The sequence below is a fragment of the Haemaphysalis longicornis genome, unplaced genomic scaffold, assembly GCF_048455015.1.
Source record: "Haemaphysalis longicornis isolate Haplotype H1 unplaced genomic scaffold, Haemaphysalis longicornis Haplotype H1 scaffold_1, whole genome shotgun sequence".
In the NCBI taxonomy this organism is placed as follows: Eukaryota; Metazoa; Arthropoda; class Arachnida; order Ixodida; family Ixodidae; genus Haemaphysalis; species Haemaphysalis longicornis.
The window spans coordinates 377079533-377097802 of record NW_027526203.1 but is presented as its reverse complement, the minus strand read 5'-3'; the positions used below and the strand labels follow the sequence as shown (position 1 = coordinate 377097802).

The 18270-nt window shown below is 48.3% G+C and overlaps 1 protein-coding gene across 1 annotated transcript in view; it reads right to left on the bottom strand.

The window, feature by feature from the left end:
* Window positions 1-18270, bottom strand: part of LOC144155133 (glutamate carboxypeptidase 2-like) — a 94547-nt gene that overhangs the window by 34708 nt on the left and 41569 nt on the right. Inside the window, exons 6-12 of the mRNA XM_077686395.1 lie at window positions 16455-16563; window positions 12541-12633; window positions 9095-9177; window positions 5524-5735; window positions 5116-5179; window positions 4193-4257; window positions 2526-2608 (exon numbers count right to left, since the gene is read on the bottom strand). Of these exons, the coding sequence (XP_077542521.1) occupies window positions 2526-2608; window positions 4193-4257; window positions 5116-5179; window positions 5524-5735; window positions 9095-9177; window positions 12541-12633; window positions 16455-16563 (709 nt within the window). The remainder of the gene's footprint in view (window positions 1-2525; window positions 2609-4192; window positions 4258-5115; window positions 5180-5523; window positions 5736-9094; window positions 9178-12540; window positions 12634-16454; window positions 16564-18270) is intronic.

Sequence of the window (18270 nt, the reverse complement as noted above, 5' to 3'; positions counted from 1 at the left end):
ATGAAACTGCAACTCACGGCTCAAATCGAATTTCGCTTGGTTTTCGCTTGATGGTGGTGTGCGCACGAATGGACGCAGACAGACATTGGGAGGTCCTAAGGTGCTCCGCACGGTTACAGGCGAGGAAGTAAGTCGTTTGACTCTCGGGTACTAACTCACGATCTTAGCCCAATGGGTAAGACGCCTGACACTAATCCTGTCTGGTTTACGAGACACAGGCTCTAATCCTGCCTGTGCCCGTGTGATTTTTTGCGATTTTAAATGCTATGCGCACGCGCGCGGACGGACGTTGTGCGGTCCTAAGGTACTTCGCACATAATAAAGAATTCATCACCCATTCCACTCGTTGAGGGTGGTTGTCAAGCAAAGCTGCTTGCGTTGGAGGGTGCTACCCGGTGCTTTTCCGGCGAGTCTCACTTGCGTGTCTGCGGTAGCGTCGTTATCGAACCACAGTCTGTAGCACTCATTGCAGCTCGAGCCGGAATGACGACCAAGAAAGTCTAGCTCTTTGGAGCCTGGCGTGCGCACACTTGAACTCTTCCAAGTTGTCACCTTGGCGCCCAAGGCGCTTTGCGGCATTCTCTAACTGGCGACATGAGTCACCGGTTCTAGCTCATCGCTTACGGGCCTTCTCACGTGATCGTCGGACGCCGCATTAGTATCGGCACGCCGTTGACTATTACCATCGCATCTCGGTTATCAGGCCACGTTCGCATCGCATTTTTCTTTGTGAGTAGGCTTCACTGTGCAGCACGCAGTGCGGGAAAGCCAGCCCACAAAGACTAGGCTCAAAGTCAGCTGCACTTCTAAACAGAAACGCGTTGCTGGGAAGAAAATATTGCCGGGTGTAATATAAGTCGTCTTGTATCATAATATGAAGGGTCTAGGACCTTATTGGCGTAAGCTTGGTCTTTGTAAGCTGGTTTTCCCACATTTAGTGTTTTTTTTTTCCCGCGCAGATGCCATTAAATCCCATGAGGCTAGGAAGCCACAGACCGCTTCGCTGTAATAATATACCTTGAGAGGAATGCGCAAAAAAATTGCCGTAGATGACAAGCTGTGAACAAATGACAAGTTCAGATAAAACGTTTAAATAGTCATTTAGAAAAAAAAAGTCAATGTTTGCCACAATTAAACGCTAAAAATCTGTAGAAATTCAGAAATTGTCTACTAATGCGTAGCATTCTTACGCCGCTTCTATACTTTGTAAGATCTTTACAGCCATATTTGGCCGTCAATAGCCAAACACCCAGGGTTACGTTATTGTTTTTAAGTTATCTTTTGTTTCTTCTCTCCAATGATGTGTACTTACACTGTGATTAGGTGCCTTTACTTCGCTAACCACGTTTGTTCCCGCACACGCAAGGTGTAGTGCAGGGTTGGCCATTTTCACTATCTTTAAAGCGAAGCTTTCTACGCCTCAGTGATGGCGTACGTCGCGTCGAAAACACTGCAGGAAAGCCAACTTTCTCTGACGATGGTGGTCGTCAGGGAAAGTTCGAAACTTCAAAAGTTCAGAGAATCTAACTTGGATCCCTCGCGTAACGAAGCTAACGCCTATCCGACTGCGCCATTTTGATACTGTCGAAGCAGTTAGGATTTGGAGAGGGGTGCTTGGACGTGTAAGGTCAGACAAATTATGCACCGCTCCACCTAAGAACGACGACTGTGGAACGCGAAGCTTTCTTTATGCGAATTTAAATGGCGATGGGTCAAAGTCAAAGCCGCGTGCGAGCCAAAGTAAAAGCTGAACGAATCACGTACTGGCCACACCGTCTTCGAGTCAAAGTCCCAACTCAGCCGACAACGAAGGAATCCCTCACGAGAAAGGTTCGAGTGGTCGTCGTTGAAAGGAGGAGCGCATGCTTTTTTCTCTTTTTTTTTTCATTCATATTTCCAGCGTTCTTTTCCGGACGTTTCTAATGTAGTCTGTTTTTCGGAGGATATGTACAAGATGCAAATTTTTGATTTCGTCAGTTCCTGTTTATAAAACTGTTTTCTATTTTTTTATTTTCCGGTTTTTCACAATTCTGTGCGACCAATTATCTCCATTTACGCTATTACGGCGATTAAACGTGTTACTTCGGCAAATTGTGCATTTTTGCGGAAATAATGCAGGGCGTTACACGGTTTAATCGCTGTTTATATTGGAACGTTCTCTTCTAGGCGTTTTTTTTTTTGTCCGATTTTTTCGGAAGAGATGTACAGATGCATATTTTTGATTTCCTCATTTAATTTTTGTAAAATTTGATTTTGTCTACTCATATTTTTCGATTTCTCAAAAATTATGTCCGATCATTTATCTCCGCTTTGCGCCATTACAGCGATTAAAAGTGCTATTTCCACCAAATGTGCGTTTTTGTGCAAATGCAGGGCGTTACACGGTCCCGGCTGAGCGGGTACTTGGCAAAGAATGCTAAGCATTAAAAATGGCGCCGGTATCGAGTACGCCGCGAGGGGAGGCCCACGCATGTGCCAAGTTCTGACAGGTGAAAGAGAGAAATAACGTCTACGCGCACACTTACTCCGGCTGGCCGCTCTCTCCCGATCTTGCGCGCAGGTCGTTGTACCACGCGTTGAACAGGGTCACGTTTTTGGAGTGCCGCACCTGTCGGCAGGGTGGGAAAGCGCAGAGCGCCGCACATTATTCACCGGCAACACTCCGAGTAACGTGAATAAAGCAAACAAGCAAACGATCAGACAGGACAGGGCGGTGCCTCTCCCGTCTGTTCTTAGGAACGTCAACAAGAAACGAGAGGAAAAAACTGGAAGAATTTCAGCCTTCCTTCCATTTCGAAAACCTGAATTATACAAATTGAATAAAATTACTACAGCATGCATAGAAACGGTAAGCCCTAAATAAGAAAAAAAAATGTATACCTATTTCCTTTATGGGACAAATGTCCGAAGAGCAACATCATTGTGCAGAAGCAAACAATAAAAAAAAACTACCTGAGCTGAACAAAATATACCGGCAGTTAATGCAATGTTTCCTGGCATCTCTGAAATAAGTCTGCAATATTTCACTCAGTTACAGAAGGAGCTACATGCGGACGTCACGACAGCTGGTGTGGATTGGCACAGGAAGGTGAAACACAGCTATAATAGAACATGCGCTAACAAACAGTCCGATCTAGTGCACATAATTTGTAAAAGCGTAACGGAACTAGAACTTCGATTTTCGAAAGCGGTATTCTTCCTGAAATCGGCCACTTCACAGAAGTAAACAAAATAACGGTTTGGCTTTACAGGCGCTCAACGTTACTGCAAACGATACAGTACGGTAGATGTGGGCGGTCATTTGAAGTTGACATACACGAAGTGCTCAGGCTTCGAGGCTGATTTGAGAGCTGCGAGTAATAACTAAGGACAGCTGAAGTGTTCCTGTAGTTCTCTGATAAAAATAGAGGTAAAATAAACAATCGAAGAAGCCGTGAAACGAAGTCCGTGTGGGAAACAAACGACCACGAGTAATTTATTAGAACGTAATTGCCAAAATCCCTATGCTTGGAGAATAATGAACGAAAAGCAAGCCGAAGACTTGCGGTGGATTAAAATTGAGGTCTTACGCCCCGTAGCCACAACTTGTGCGCCTTAATGGGGGGAATATAATTTGCAGCCCCTGGAGAATGAAGTGCGGACACACGGGTGCTCCCGTCGAGACCGCCACCTCGGGCCCCGTAAAGCAACACCTACGCACCTGAGCCAGCACGAGCGGAAAGGTGCGCATCATGGCACGAATGCAGTTCTTGATCGTGGCACTAATAGGTGCCCCGAGGCTTTAGTCTCTTAGATTACCCGGTACTGTCACCACCCTGACACAACAAGGTATCGACGTCATACACACACGAGGTTTGTTTACCTATTCGGGGCCCTTGCGATAGCAGAAAAAATTCAAAATACTGTTACGTAACTGCAGTTTCTCTGGTGGGGATGAGGCGTGCTAAACAAGTTTCCAGGCGCCACGCCTGCAGTAAACGTAGAGCATTTACGCTGCCTATGTGGTCATTTATATTCCCTAATCATCAGATCGTTCCACTGCGTCGAAATAACTAACAGTTAAAATAAGCAGAGATACGCTGTGCAGAATAGGTAATCGAAATAAAACCCTGGGCGGTGACGCGTTATTTTAACATCCAGTTCACGAACACTTGTGCAATGGTAGAGGGACGAAAAATAGAAACGTTCTTACCCACTTGGTTGCTTCTTTGAAAGACTTTGAGAATACGGGCGACCCTGTTACCGCCATTTGCGGTCCTAGACGGCAGAGACCGAAGAGAGAAAAGGCAAAACGTTGTGTATGGAGCTGCTATACATATCCCTATACACATGGCTTTAGGCCTCTTCATTTCAGTGAGTTTCAATGCGTGCATATGACACCGATAAGGGAAATGTAACCATGAGACATGCCTACGTTGCCTATCGTGATAACCAGTTGAGTGCACCGTACAGGAGTCTGGAAAAAGCAGTTACTGCATTTATACACCCATGATGTGAGGATGCATTTTCAAAACCGACAAGTTCATTATATGCTTTCGTTCTTTGATAGGACGCAATGAATTTGTGTCGGTTTTATCACGCTCTAATCTTTGGAACTCTAAAGTACGTGGTGTCCTTTTAATTGGGACTGTCGTTTAGTGGTTGCATTTTTTAGTACATCTGGTGCAGTCTTTAGCGTAACAAAAGCAGCCTTGGTATTGTTTCCAAACTTCGAACAAGGGGAAAACCGGAGCTCTTCGACCCTACCCTCACAAGCTATGACGTCATCCAAGTCTGCTCAGTTTTAATTCTAGCTCATGGCATGGCTACCCCCGTTTTCATTCAGACACTTTTTATACGAAATTACAGTGAAAATAGACGTCCTCCCGGAGGTCTCGCTGGTGAGCCGCCAGGGCCGAAGTCACTGAACCGTGCAGCGAGGATAGCGAAGGAGAAACGGACCTGTCACGGCAAAATATCTACATCTATCGTTAGTACGGCCAGAGTCCTTCAGTGCTTTACTGGTTTAGCTAACACTATAGGTGAGAATCTGCTGTGCATGGACTCGGTCAGCCACAGACACTACGATCTTTATCCGCTCAACCAGGCACGTGTCAGTGCACTCTGTTGCCTTACCGGTGGTGCAGACGTCCGAGTTTAAATAGACCACCGTCCTGGATGCTATCTTGTGTCGAGTTCCCTGAAAGAAATGAGAAAAAAATTAGTTCACAGCAGTCCACGATATGGTGCGCTTAAAAGTAAACGCGAGATTGCATATCCATATGCGCTAATGGTGCAATTCAAGCTGTCAAAATGCAATTGGATGTAGATTGACGGCAACAAAGGGCACCTTGGCGCTGAGATCGGGCAAACGACCACTGCAATTAACAGTAAGCAGCAGGGTCGACACTGAGCCAGAAACAACTTGGGTGCAAGTGAAATGTTTGGTGCAGCCCTGCCGGCGGCAGGTTTCGGGAATTGTGTGGCCCCTATGAGAAAAGGTGGCATTTTAGGAATAAAAGCGATCGTTGACAGGCAGCATACCTCGAGGAACTCGGTGACGCCGACGTTCCCGAACTCGTGCGCGTCCCAGCCGGCGAACAGAATGGTCCTTCGAGGCCTCCACGCGTTATTCTTTCTCGTGCACTGCTTGTTAATGATGTAGCAGAGGCCCAAAGCCTGGGCCAGCGCGGATCCGGGAGCCACGGCCCCGCCTCCCCAAGAGTCCAGGGGCACACCGAACACCACGTAACGGTCTGCGCCAGTTCAATCGAAAAAGCAAAGTTTCCACTCATTTGCATCCCACAGTTTTAAGGCGAAGCTTCGTTTGCCTCTCCTCCAGACTTTACGGGGACGCCGCTGGGTTTCTTATACCCCCACCAGATGGCGCTCGTCTCCGCGCACCGCTAGAGTCAGCACCCCAGGGGTTTTGATTGATTGTAGGGTTTAACGCGCCGACGCAGGGCAGGCGATGAGGCGCGCCGTAGTGGAGGGCTCCGTATTAATTTTGACCACCTGGGGATCTTTAACGTGCGCCGAAATCTCGCACACACGGGCGTTTTTGCTTTTCGCCTCCATCGAAAAGCGGCCGCCGTGGCCGGGAATCGAACCCGCGTCCTCGTGCTCAGCAGCGCAACGCCTTAGCCACTGAGCCACCGCGGCGGGTACCCCAGGGGTGCGGATATCGGGACTTCCTACGCGCACCGGATACTCCGACCCCTCGCCGTTGCGCGTCGCGCAGTCGCTGCCAGCCAACAGAGGCCGAGCTCATTCTCGCTGACGGTGCGAGCGACGCGCGCGTATGTGCACGTCACTGTCGCCACCCTTTACACCAGTACGGCAGCAGCGCAAATTAATGACTTCCTAGCGTCGCGCGTCGTTCAGAACGCACCAGGGGTTGTGACTTCTGGTCGTGACAACAACCACGGCATGACGTCACCGTTGGTTTCCACCGGGAGAGTTTCTAAAACAGACAAATCGACGGTCACAGGCCTTCACAGAAGATGCCTACAGCGTACGTCTTAGGTTGTAACACTTCCCACTCATCACTGCCCACGTCGAGAACGGGTGGGTCGCCTGCATGCGTTCGCCTGCAGGAGGATTGAGACGTCGGAGGCTCCTCGTTACGTCTCGTATTCCTCGACGCAGTCGCCAGTGCTGCGCTTTACGTCGATTTCCACCCATGCGTGGGATCCGGCGATTTTTGCATACGTATAACTTTCGATCGATCTCACTGGAAGAGAATCAATGACGAGCTGCGAAACAGTAGTAAGAATTACAGAAGCCCAAGCTGGCAATAGGCACGCGTGAGGATCTTGTTTCTGTCAGATGCAATATTCCGCATTCTCAGCTTTTCAGAGCATTATTGAATGGGACATCTTGCGCTGTGCGCAGTTTCAGCTTCAGCATATTTTTCTGCTGGGTTGCACAGGCATGGATTGGAAGCCATCAGCTGGAACTCTGTGGGCAGTAACTTTTGGTATCGAATTTCAGAAGTTTATTGAGGTTTCCGCAAAGTAAATTCGCAGACTTCGTGTTCAAAACTTTTCCACAACGGTTCCACTAGGTTCCTCAAAGGCCTCCTTTGTGAGCAAGAAAGCTGGGAATAGACAAGGAATGAGCAGGCTTTGTTTCAAGCAGCTGCTCGTGTCCTTGAGAGAGCTGCCCCATGGAAGGTGCTGTTTCCTCGCATCGTCCTCCGCGCCGATTTGTTGACGTCGTCTACGATGACAGACTGGCAGCTGCACAAGGATTGCTAGCATTTCTAACCTGCACAACCTGTACGTTCACTCCCAAAACATCAACACAAACCATGAAGTGGGCGAAAACCAATTTAGTTGGCAGAAATGGCGTGCAAGACCAGTGTGAGCTTCCGCGAACGGTTGCGCATGAACTAACACTTCTGGTGAAGTGTGAAATAATGAATTACGCGGGCTATACTACACAATGTGGCGGCGAAGGATTCCTCGGAAACTTAAGTCTGCTTACGTGCTGTGAAGGCGAAAGCCTAGCGATTGCTGCTACATCATGTTCGCGCCTTTTTTCGCTTTCGTTTCTGCGACCTTGGACTGGCCGCAATTCATACGGCAGCCTCCCCAGAGTCAGATCTCCGCGTGCACCTGCTGTCACGGCGCACGCATGAGGCTCATCTTGTTCCATTCCGGCAGAACGCCAGGTTAGCGCTGTGGTTAGTGTAGCTGGCTGATGCTCTGGCGACCAGGGTTGAAATACAGCGGCGGCCATTTTGGTACAATTCGTGTTCACGCCGCCGCCGACGACGACGATTTCGCGTTTGATGAGACACCTAAGGCCTTAATGCTCCGACTCACTCACTCTAGTGCCCCTTTAACGTATCCTAGGGTTGAGAGGTGGTCGTTTATCGCCTGCAAGCAGCTGCAAGATCGTTTATCGCCTGCAAGACTTCAGCGAGTCGTTCTGTTACGAAGTTGCCATCCCACCGCTGGCAACCAGTTACCGACGGGAAGGCGACCCCGAACCAGGCTCCGTCGCCTCCGTCATGCGTGCGGTAGCGTGGTATTGAGCGGCCAGCAAAGGTCGCTGCCTTGGTGACGACAAGAAGCCGAAGGCAAGCTTAACTGGTTTACTGCATGGCGAGAGATGAGCCGAAGGAATCCAGGAACCATACCCTTTTGGGCGAGGTTACAGTACAGGACTCGAGCAGAGCGACAGCATGGATTCGCTGCTCCAAAACGAATAGACGTCTGCGCTCGGGACCCCGTAATTATGCCCAAAGCGCTAAGGGTAAAACTCTCCTGCTTTTGCACACGGCGCGAACATAGTACAGACACAACACTCTTTCCAGAATTCCTGAGGGGTCGGTATGCGCGCGCGCCGAGTCAGAGAGGGGACATCTCGGCTGCGGCGTCTTCCCGCTGAGACAAGCCGCTACACGAAGCATTTGCCGCCGGAATCGCGCCGACAGCAAAACGCCCGAGATCCGGCCTTTCCCAGGAACGTTGCTACTTGTCCGAGGCAGGCTTGCACTCGCAATTTGCAGGACGAACAAACATGGTAACGGCGCGCAGAATCTTAACAGGCCCAAGCTTTTCAGTTTGGGTCCGAACGCACGAACTTATCGTGCATTGTTCCATCTTTCTGTAACCGTCACCCGATTCGTAACATAACCAAATTAAGTGGTAACCATTAGCAACTCGAATTCGTACGAACATCCACTGTCCCGCGTACGTTGCCCCTTGGATTGCAGTTATGCTAGGTTTCGTTACATAGGTTAGCGCTGTTTTGTTCCAGGGTAAAGTCCGTATACTTCATCAAACTGCGTACGCCTGGGAAACAATTAGAACCAGGGCAAACTGGCTTTTAAGTATATATAGTCACGCCTTTTAGAAAATCAATAACTCAGTTTTATTACGAAAGTGACTTAATTTTCATCGACGTCCCCCCACCCCTCCCTCTCGGATTTTCCACTCGAGAAATCTGATGGTTGTGGACATCGCGTACCACATGACAATTTGGGTCTTACAATCTCGTGCACCATCTGAAACACACCAATCGAGGCCACTATCGTTTGCCGTGGACACAGCGACCGCTAATCGACACACAATCGGCACAGAAAAATGAAAGAAAGCTCTTGGACCTGGTTCCGCATCTCCAGGGAAGACAGCCAGGATGTTTTGGATGTTGCTCAGGTGGATTTCGTTGTGGATGTCCATTTTCACCCTACAGTGCGCAGAAGACAAAGAAAATACGTGTTACAAAATTCGTGGCAAAGTGAAGTAAAAGATGCCTTCTGCATTCTTTAACAAATTAATACGCGATTGTAAAACAGCGACGATTACGAACTCACAAAAGTACGTTATTGTTTTGTATAATATGACTCGAATTTCTAGAAACAAACGCGGGTAAATGGGCCCCATTGTCGAAATCAGCAGTCAGAATAAAGTGTTCGCGTGTATGCATGCGTCTTCGTTAGGGCTGACTGCCGTCAACACTCAAGAGACATGCAATGCGCTCATACCGTTGCCCCAAATTCTGTGTCACCTCCATGACATGCGCTAGAAAGCTTCGGGAATGGATCATGATTTTTAAAATTTACTTCCTTAATATGAACGCTTCGATTTTTGTTTATGCACTCGTCTTTTGCCAGCCGAAGGCACCTGTTTGTTAAGTAATGTCGACAAGTATGACCCGTGCTACCGCTGCACAGTTTGCAAAGGTTTCTCCTGCGCCTGTTTTGTCATCATGCTCGCTATTCGAAAGGTACACAGATGGCGTTAAAGGCCAACTGCACTCAAAATTTCGACTGAGCGAAATCACTGTTCCTGCATAGTATGACTAAAAAGACCGCGATGTACGAAGTATGACGCCTAAAATGTGCGTAATTACGCCGCATCATGCCTGACGGCGCGAGCTGTGCGGACCGGCCGACGAGGCCAGCTCGGCCAGCCAGGAGGAGAGTGTGAGCGCGCGCGTGCGGGGGTGTGGGAGGCGCGCGGAAAAGCGAGCGCTTGTCCCGCAAGCACGACACTATTCGTGCGCTCCGACAGCAGCACACCGCGTAGGCATCATGTCGCGACGGCACTCGAAAAGGAGAGAACCGTACGGTTAGCGAAGCCTCTTCGGAGCCATGAAAGCCAGGCGTACCGGCGCGAAATGCGAGTTTCCTGGATTCTCCCGCTGCGAGGCAGGCCGATCGGCCTGGACGGCTGGCATGTCACTTCCGCTAAATGGCTGTTTGCGCGACACGCCGGCAGGTGCTTTGTCGTCTGCAAGGGCGTTATTTTGAGTGCCTCAAACTGAATAACCACGCATTGCACAGAGCTACCGGTCGCGTCGCAGTAGTTCTCATGGTACCTACTACACATTTCGAAGGCATTTAGCCAGGGTGAAATTTGAGTGCAGTTGGCCTTTAGTGGTTTTTTGTGCCAGGAGAAAGCACGGGAGCACAAAAAGCGAAACAAATTGGACGTAGAAATCAGGATACTGGAGGGGGAATAGATTGCATATAGGTAGAGTTCACCTACAACACGACGTCCATGGGTTCGAATCCCGGTATTCGCTATTTGTTTCTTCTTTTTTACATACAAGCGTAACTCGCGTAAAATGTATTCTAGGGTGGTCTTGAGGTCAACTCAATTTCTAAAATTTTTGGTGTGAACAAAAACGAACTTTCTTCAAAGCAGCTCCTCAGGCGATGCGCGTCTTGCGTGAACCCTCGAAACTGCTTCGTTTGCGGCCACCAATTATCACTACACAATTAGTGGCCCAAGGTTAATCAAATCTTGCGGTGTGACTGAAGAAAGTGACTTGCTTTGCCGTCACAAAACAATGAGAAGGAATCAATGATAGTCTGTCTATCCGTCTGTCTGTCCCTCGATTCCGCCGCACGGGCAAAAGGTAAAAAACTATTGAACGAGACATTCATATAGGCAAATCATTTCCAAACTAGTAAATCTGGTGTCACTGTTCATACTTGTCAATATTGTTGAGCAAAAGGGAAACATTATGCATATTTGACTTAAAACATCAATACATAAGTGGCATGTGCATTCTTCCTTTGATTAAAAATACATGGGTGCTCCATTTTTGCGATAGCAACTAAAACAATACGCCTCAAAAAATGTTTTGCACTCAAATTACAAAAAGCGCTCATGGCGTCTTGTGGCAGTGGTTTAGGTTTAACAGTAGCCAAAGGTTTAGATGGCGCGAGCAGTAGAATGCGGCAAAATTGAATGGTGTTGAGCAAACCGCTACTGCGTTTATCTTGGGGGAAGCAAAACGAGAAGGGGTGAGCGTGAGAGGTGGGCGGGAAAGAGAAGGAAGGCTTTACGTGGCAGGGGGAGGCTATCGTCCTTCGACGAAATTTTTCAGGTAAGTGAGCACATCAAATACGGGGCCAAATTTTGCACTGCCTTTTCCAACACGATTTCTTTCCTGTACGCGTACATGAAGAAATGGCTTGCGCGTGCGCGTTGGTAACTATGTCGCTCTCGATTCTGGCCACTACGATCTCAGACGAGGCTCACGTTCGGCGCAGTATACTTGAATTCATAGAGCTTCTTGGTACTAGAGGGGAAACTGCGCCTGGGAATCCATAGCGGCGTGGGACGGTTATGGCCTTATGCGAAGACCACAGCTGCTGGCTTGGCATGACTATCTGATTCTTAAGCGTCTTCGTGGGTTTGCTTCACTATACAGTGCTATGTCTACGAGGTAGCCGCTCTGGCCGAAATGGCCGAAACTCGCTTCGCTTGGAAACTCGAAATTCGCTCCATCAATTCATGCTAAGACAGCTGTACTTCATTGTAAGCAAGTGGGAGGACTCGTGCCGGCGAGCGACCATCAGTGCATAATTACACAAGTACGAACCCACAATGTAAACACGATCGTTTTTGGTAAGGAGAATGCACCTCCCGGTTCTTTTTTGCAGCAGCACTGCATGTGTTAACAGCGCCCGGGCATCTTGACTGAGCGGGTAATTTGCCGCCGCGAAAGTTGTTGTAGATGGTCTGTTACAAAAAAACACAACGAAAACACCGCGAAGGCGATGTTTTCGTAGGTACACGCATAAAACCTTTCCGAGCTTTTCGAACAATGCATTATTTGAAATTTTTGAAAAATAAGAGGCTTTAATCAGTTTCTCCCAAAATTTTACGCTATTGTTAGCTACCAGCTTGGTCTGCAGAATATTAGGCATACCTGTTCGGGCAAACTTTCAGTAGAAAGTACACGCTTTTTTTTTTGCGCTTTTGCGACATTGTATTTAAATTTGCGGCCACTAAAACGTTTCAAATCCAAGCCAATGATGAGACTAAGGCGAGCGCACGGTACAATGGCGGCCCACGACGACACAGACAACCTTGATGTGAGCCGCATAGACGCTACGCCAGATTCCTCTTTAGTGTATATAGTAAGAAACTATGCTTGAAATGAAGCAGGATTTGCCTTTTGGCGCAGTTTGGCGAAAGTGGCGCAGCAATCACTTCATTGATATTTGAGGCAACAGCAACCGCAAAACAGGTTTCACCTATGCCAAATGGAAGTCTGTGTGGCATACATGCGAGAGGCGAGCATTTAACTTACAAGAGTGAGGTGGTCCCGGCGGACATCTTGCACTGGGCGCCTAATGGTACGGAAGGCCAACTGCTGGGACACTGAATTCCACCGGGTGCTTTGCTACAAAAGAAGCACATTGAAAGGTAACTGGCACGCGACACCCCGACCCCCAATAACGAGGCGATTTGACTAATATCACAGCACTGGTATGTAGAAACTTCAGACATGGAGCTCGTCGTTCTTAAAAGGGCCCTGAAAGAGGCTTTGTCGATACATGGCTGTTCGCGTTTTCAGGTAAATCAATGTCCTAGTGATCACCTCCTTCAAGAATTTTGGTTAAGCGATGAGTATTAGTGCTGTTAATGATAATCAAAACATCGCATTTTATCCCGCGCCGTGATTCTCCGTCGTTTCGTCCACCACCTCGCACTGCGCGAGCGTGACGCCCATGATGCTTCGCTTCTCAGTGACGTCTGCAAGAACACCCGGTTGTGGGCGCCGTCTGCTACTGCGATATTCTGCGCCGCAGCATCGCTCTTGGACTGGCCGTCCACCTTTCTGCGTTCCGTTGGGGCCGTTTCTTTATCATTTTGCTTATGAATCCTGCGCTCCGCTCACGGCTTGAAAAGCTGATGGAAGGAATGGGGCGGGACTTTTACGCTTTCACACCACGCCGAAAGATCACGCGAAAAGAGAACGACCCGGTCACCACGCGTTCGCGGCTACGACATGTCTTGGTACGTACGAGAGTCTGAATTATTGTTAGAGTGAGCACGTACATGTGTTACGAACTGACGTCGATTTATATATTGCCTAATTGGCCGCTCGTTCGCGCCAATGTCGAGTTTGGTCGTTTGTGCCGCCACGCACGCGCGCACACAGGCAGTTGTAATCCATTGTGCTATTCCAATCGGCTCTAAACATTTATAACCGCAAGAAAAAGCAGCGGTACCACGGTACGGCACAGGGACCTTAAGAGTGCGCCATGCATTCCATTTCCCCCTCCCTCCCTCCTTTTCTTTCCGGGAAACTTCTACGCGACCAAGTGTTGATATATAAGCTACCGGGCAAGTACACTTTAACAGATATTACGAATGGTCTCGGAAGAGTAGTGCGAGTTTTGGGGCCGTGCGCGCCTGCCTTTTTATTCGATCGTGCGTATGATTGCACAAAACATGGCCTGGAGCCCCTTTTCTCTCTATGAAGGCTGTTCGTTCATTTTTTACGTGCTCAGTGCCGCCAGTTGCGATACGTGGAGGGTTTCGTTGCGGGCCGCGGCCCCATAATCCTCCTCCCTCCTACCCCCTCCCCCACTAGCCACTTTGTCTTGTTTAAGTGGATGGGAAGAAGCTATGCTTACTCCATATAAAGACATACCAATTTTGCAAAATACACACATCGTCCTCATAATTGCCTTTTTTATATATACAAAGCACGAGTTTAAAACTGTACAAATCGTGCCTATGACCTAACCTGTGCATTGACGTTTGATATGGCAGTTCCACAGTTCAACCAAAAAATTTTGAATTCGCGAATACGTGTTCAAACCATGCCACTAAGAAGGCAGAAAAAAAAGCAACACCAGCGACTTTGATTGAGCTAGCGCGAAGCTCTAGTCCACTGTACCAAAAAACGATTGTAAATTGTACGGAAATAAGCCGTATGCCACATTGAGAGGTTTTTTTGAGACCCACCTTTTGTGTGAGATCAAGGTTTTCTACCTGATTTCAAGGATTCCTGGCGGGTTAATTGAACATTTCTTGAATAACAGTTGCGCAGTAAGGTTCCATAAAGCCACCTGCATAGCTGACCTCCAGCAACAGAACTGTTTCGGCTGCGAATGCGATTTCGCCCTGCGGGAATAGTGCTCCCCGTGATTTTGTATTACGCTTTACGCTAAAAATGTTCGTCAACAATGATTCCTTATTGCTTAATAAACCTTCCGTAACTCCTCTTATGCTCTTCACTGAGCTTATATTTTCTACAAGCGCTGCTGACCGCACACGAACATGCAGTTTGCAACTCCGGGAAACGAATTCTACATAGCCAAAGCGAACGGCCGAAGCGTCGTAAGCCGAAATACGAATCGCATGTATTGAGTTGTATAGACTTTGTCGGCCTTACTATGTTTATTACACTCCAGGAACTAACAGAACAGCCGCATTCGTTACGGCGTGAATTTTGTCGGGGCGCAGTTTTCGCTCCTCGATCGATTTCCGACGACCGTTCGACCGATCGGCATTGTCGGAATCTTCGTTCAGCGAGCCAATAGCACCACGGAAACGTTTCATAAGCCGACGTGTTCGTGCCGCCGTCGGCGTCGTGTGACAAGGCGGTCCGCATACTCCGAAGTCGTCGCCGTCATGTCATCGTCGTGTCGGCGCCTAGCCAACGCGCCTTAAGGAGAAGCGTGTTAATAGAATAAAAAAGATAAAGATGGACAAACACAATATCGTTGAGCGTGCTGCGGGAATTTCTAATCAACCAAAGGCGCCGCCACGACCCGTCGACGCTGCGCAGACGACGCTTTTCTTCGCAGAAATTGCGAGAACGAGCCATCCAATTGCAAGGCTTCTAGTTCGTGACGTACACGGGAGAATCGATGACGTGCATGCGGGAAGATTGCGGAGCCCGAAAACACACAGGAAAGGGTGGGAACGCAGCAACAAACTTTGCAACGAACGTGTGAGCTTTCCGTTGCACGTAGAAATGCTATACTTGGAACAGACGACATTGACCCCCCAACCTAACTATTGCGCTCGTTCATTTAGTGTGCTCAAAACGCCTTCGAGGGCCGCTTTAAAGGGACAATGAAGACCATACAACCTTGTTGAGTTTTGAAAGAAGTAGGCTTTAGCATTTCACTCAACTCCATTCCAATCACAAAAGACCTCTGAATAGCCAAAAAATGCAAACACTATTGAAGAACCTTCACATTTCGCGCTCCAGTGCACGGTGTAATATGGTCCGGAATGACGTAATATCGGCCAGCACTACAAACATAGGGCATCTTCCATTTTTCAGTCCTGAACGGCGTTCGGATCGGAAGTTCCATAGGAATACATGGGCCAATCATCGAACGCCGGATCGCAGTCCGCAGACGTTCAGTGTGTTCACTGCACCTTATCGTATACAATCAAATAAACTGTAGGCCCACTGCGATCGCCTAGCCATGTTTCTTGGCGCTGGCTTAGGTCGGCGGCGGCCCATCATGATTCTCTGACGTCACAGAGAAGTGGCTGAAAAGTCGCCACTGCTTTTCTTTATCATTTCGGTTATAAAATTGGCGTAATTTTTACAGGGACAAAGCAGTAACTCGTATTGTCTTAAGGCCCCTTTAAAGGGGCACGGGAGCGCATGGCTTGCAGTTTGCCAAACCCATGCTAATGATAACGACCGAGCGCACAGAAAGGATGCCGCGTTCGCTTGGCGTGGCGGGAGAAGGAAAAAAGGTTGCGTCCTTAGCGCAAATGTTTTTCTCAATGCATTAGCGCCTGCCATTGCTGAAGAGTGGCGGGAGAAAGCGGAAATTCATTTGGACGCATTTGTCGGCCATTCGGTCGTACCAACTTTTCCCCAGCCGCAGTGCTAGTCACCTGTGTATATGTTCTAAGAGAGCAAACATTACCAGAGAAAAGACTGCTCTTCTCTCCGGTGGCAATAATGCCTTTTTTTTTCTTCCATCGCGCCCAATGAGCGTGTCCACGGAACGGCGTGCCAGCATGCCCGCTTGCCGGACGGTCCTCCGCACAAGACAGAGGGTTCGCGGCGGTACACACTGGGGAAACGGCTTTAGGATGGGATACCCTCAATTCTACTCACGGATGCTCCACAGATAAGCGCATCCAACGGAACGACCCAAACTACCGTGATCGCTCGAGCAGGCTCGTGCCCGAATTAGCACAGTTTAATTGCCCAACAGAAAAGGGAAAGGGTCATACGCTAATTTGTCGAGCACGGCCGTAGCGTTCCTGTAGTTGATGGGCTGCACAGGTATCTTGGGCAGCATAGTGTCATCCAGTTGCTCCCTGTACAAGCTTGTGCTCGGATCTGCAACGGGAAGGCGCGCACATCTGCGGCTTTACAAGAATAGCCCGGGGGCAACGCGCATAGAGAAAAAATGGATTTTACTAGCTCCCCAATATACCGAACCATTATCGGTTCCCCTTTACGCGACGCTTTGGGTTCCCGAGTGACAAAATTTCCGAATATGTGAAATTCCCTTCGGCGTTTTGTAAATTTTAAGAAGCGAGAAGAAAAAAAAAAGGCCGCGTACGCAGTGCTTGCTTTGGTGCAAATGACATCAAAAGGTGATAGCGTTTTCGAAGCAAAGTTTTGTGATTGGCTATGGTAAACGCCAATCGAACGTATATTATTAAAGTAACGCAGGGACTCCCGGCTATGTGCGAACATTTTGCCTAAAATATGCCTGAGGAGGTCTCCTTTGTGCTGAATAATTTACACGTGTATAACCCACCCCAGCAGTCTTCATGGCCCCAGCAGGGGCCATGAAGACAAAATGCAAGTTTGGTTCTTTCGAAAGATTGTCTCGTTAGAATAACGCTGGCCACTTTTAACGCAAACGTCACTCAAACAAGTTGCATAATTAGGAAAACAGAATAGCCGAGCTACACCCTAGCCACTTTTCCGCACTAAATTTATGACGTGTTATGAGCAGCTCATTGTGATTAGTTGAGGACGACAAACTTCAACGCAAAATAACAGGAATTATAAGCTTGCAGCACGAACTATTCGCACTTAAACATAGTGCACATTCTTTTTATAGCAGTAACAATGGTGGCGTGAACGATGAAAGTTACGAATGAACAACTAAGCATTGAAGCATTAGTGCGTACTGCGCAGTGCGCGCACTATGCTGGTTATAGCTGCACAGCCTGAGTCTGGCGCTTTGGGGTTGCCTCACACTGCTCTGGCTAATTGGAATAAACGACTTGAGCCTGTTTGTCGAGCATACCCAATGTTTCCCAAACGATTACTATCAACCGTAACAAAAATAAGCCAGGATATAACTTAAGAAATCAACAAAAGACGTCTCGCCATAGTCTGCAGCCCTAGAAGACATAATATTCGTTTCAAATACCTGCCCTGGATACGTCATCGCTGACGTCACGAAAGACACTGTTTAGCAAAAACATTGAAATTTTGGCTTCAGTTTAATTTCGCAGTGAATAAAGCATCATTTGGCCGGACAAGAGCTGGGAGCACAATAAAGCAACTAATCTTTCTAATAAAACAAACTTGTATCTTGTTTTCCCGGCGACTTTTAACAATTAACGGACATGCCTATATATCTGCGTGTTCAAGCACTTTGGCCCGGCGGCTGAATCGAGTGACAGACAGACAGACAGACAGACAGACAGACAGACAGACAGACAGACAGACAGACAGACAGACAGACAGACAGACAGACAGACAGACAGACAGACAGACAGACAGACAGACAGACCAAGATTTTGGCATTTGCCCCCTACAAGAAAGGCTACCGCCTTTAAAATTTGCAGCCGTCTCTGCCACAAAGTGTCGATGCACAATGCATTACAAAGCGGTAGCCACGTTTGAACAACGAAGGGCTAGGGCAAAATACGCTCACCAATGGCTAATCGGGAGTTCGCAACACATACGCAGAAATGAAGAACATAGGACGCGTATCTCCTCACTTCGCTGCAAATGTCGTCGAGAGACGATAATCTTCTGCTGCCCCTGACACGTACCTATCAAGCTCTTCCCCTCTTGTTT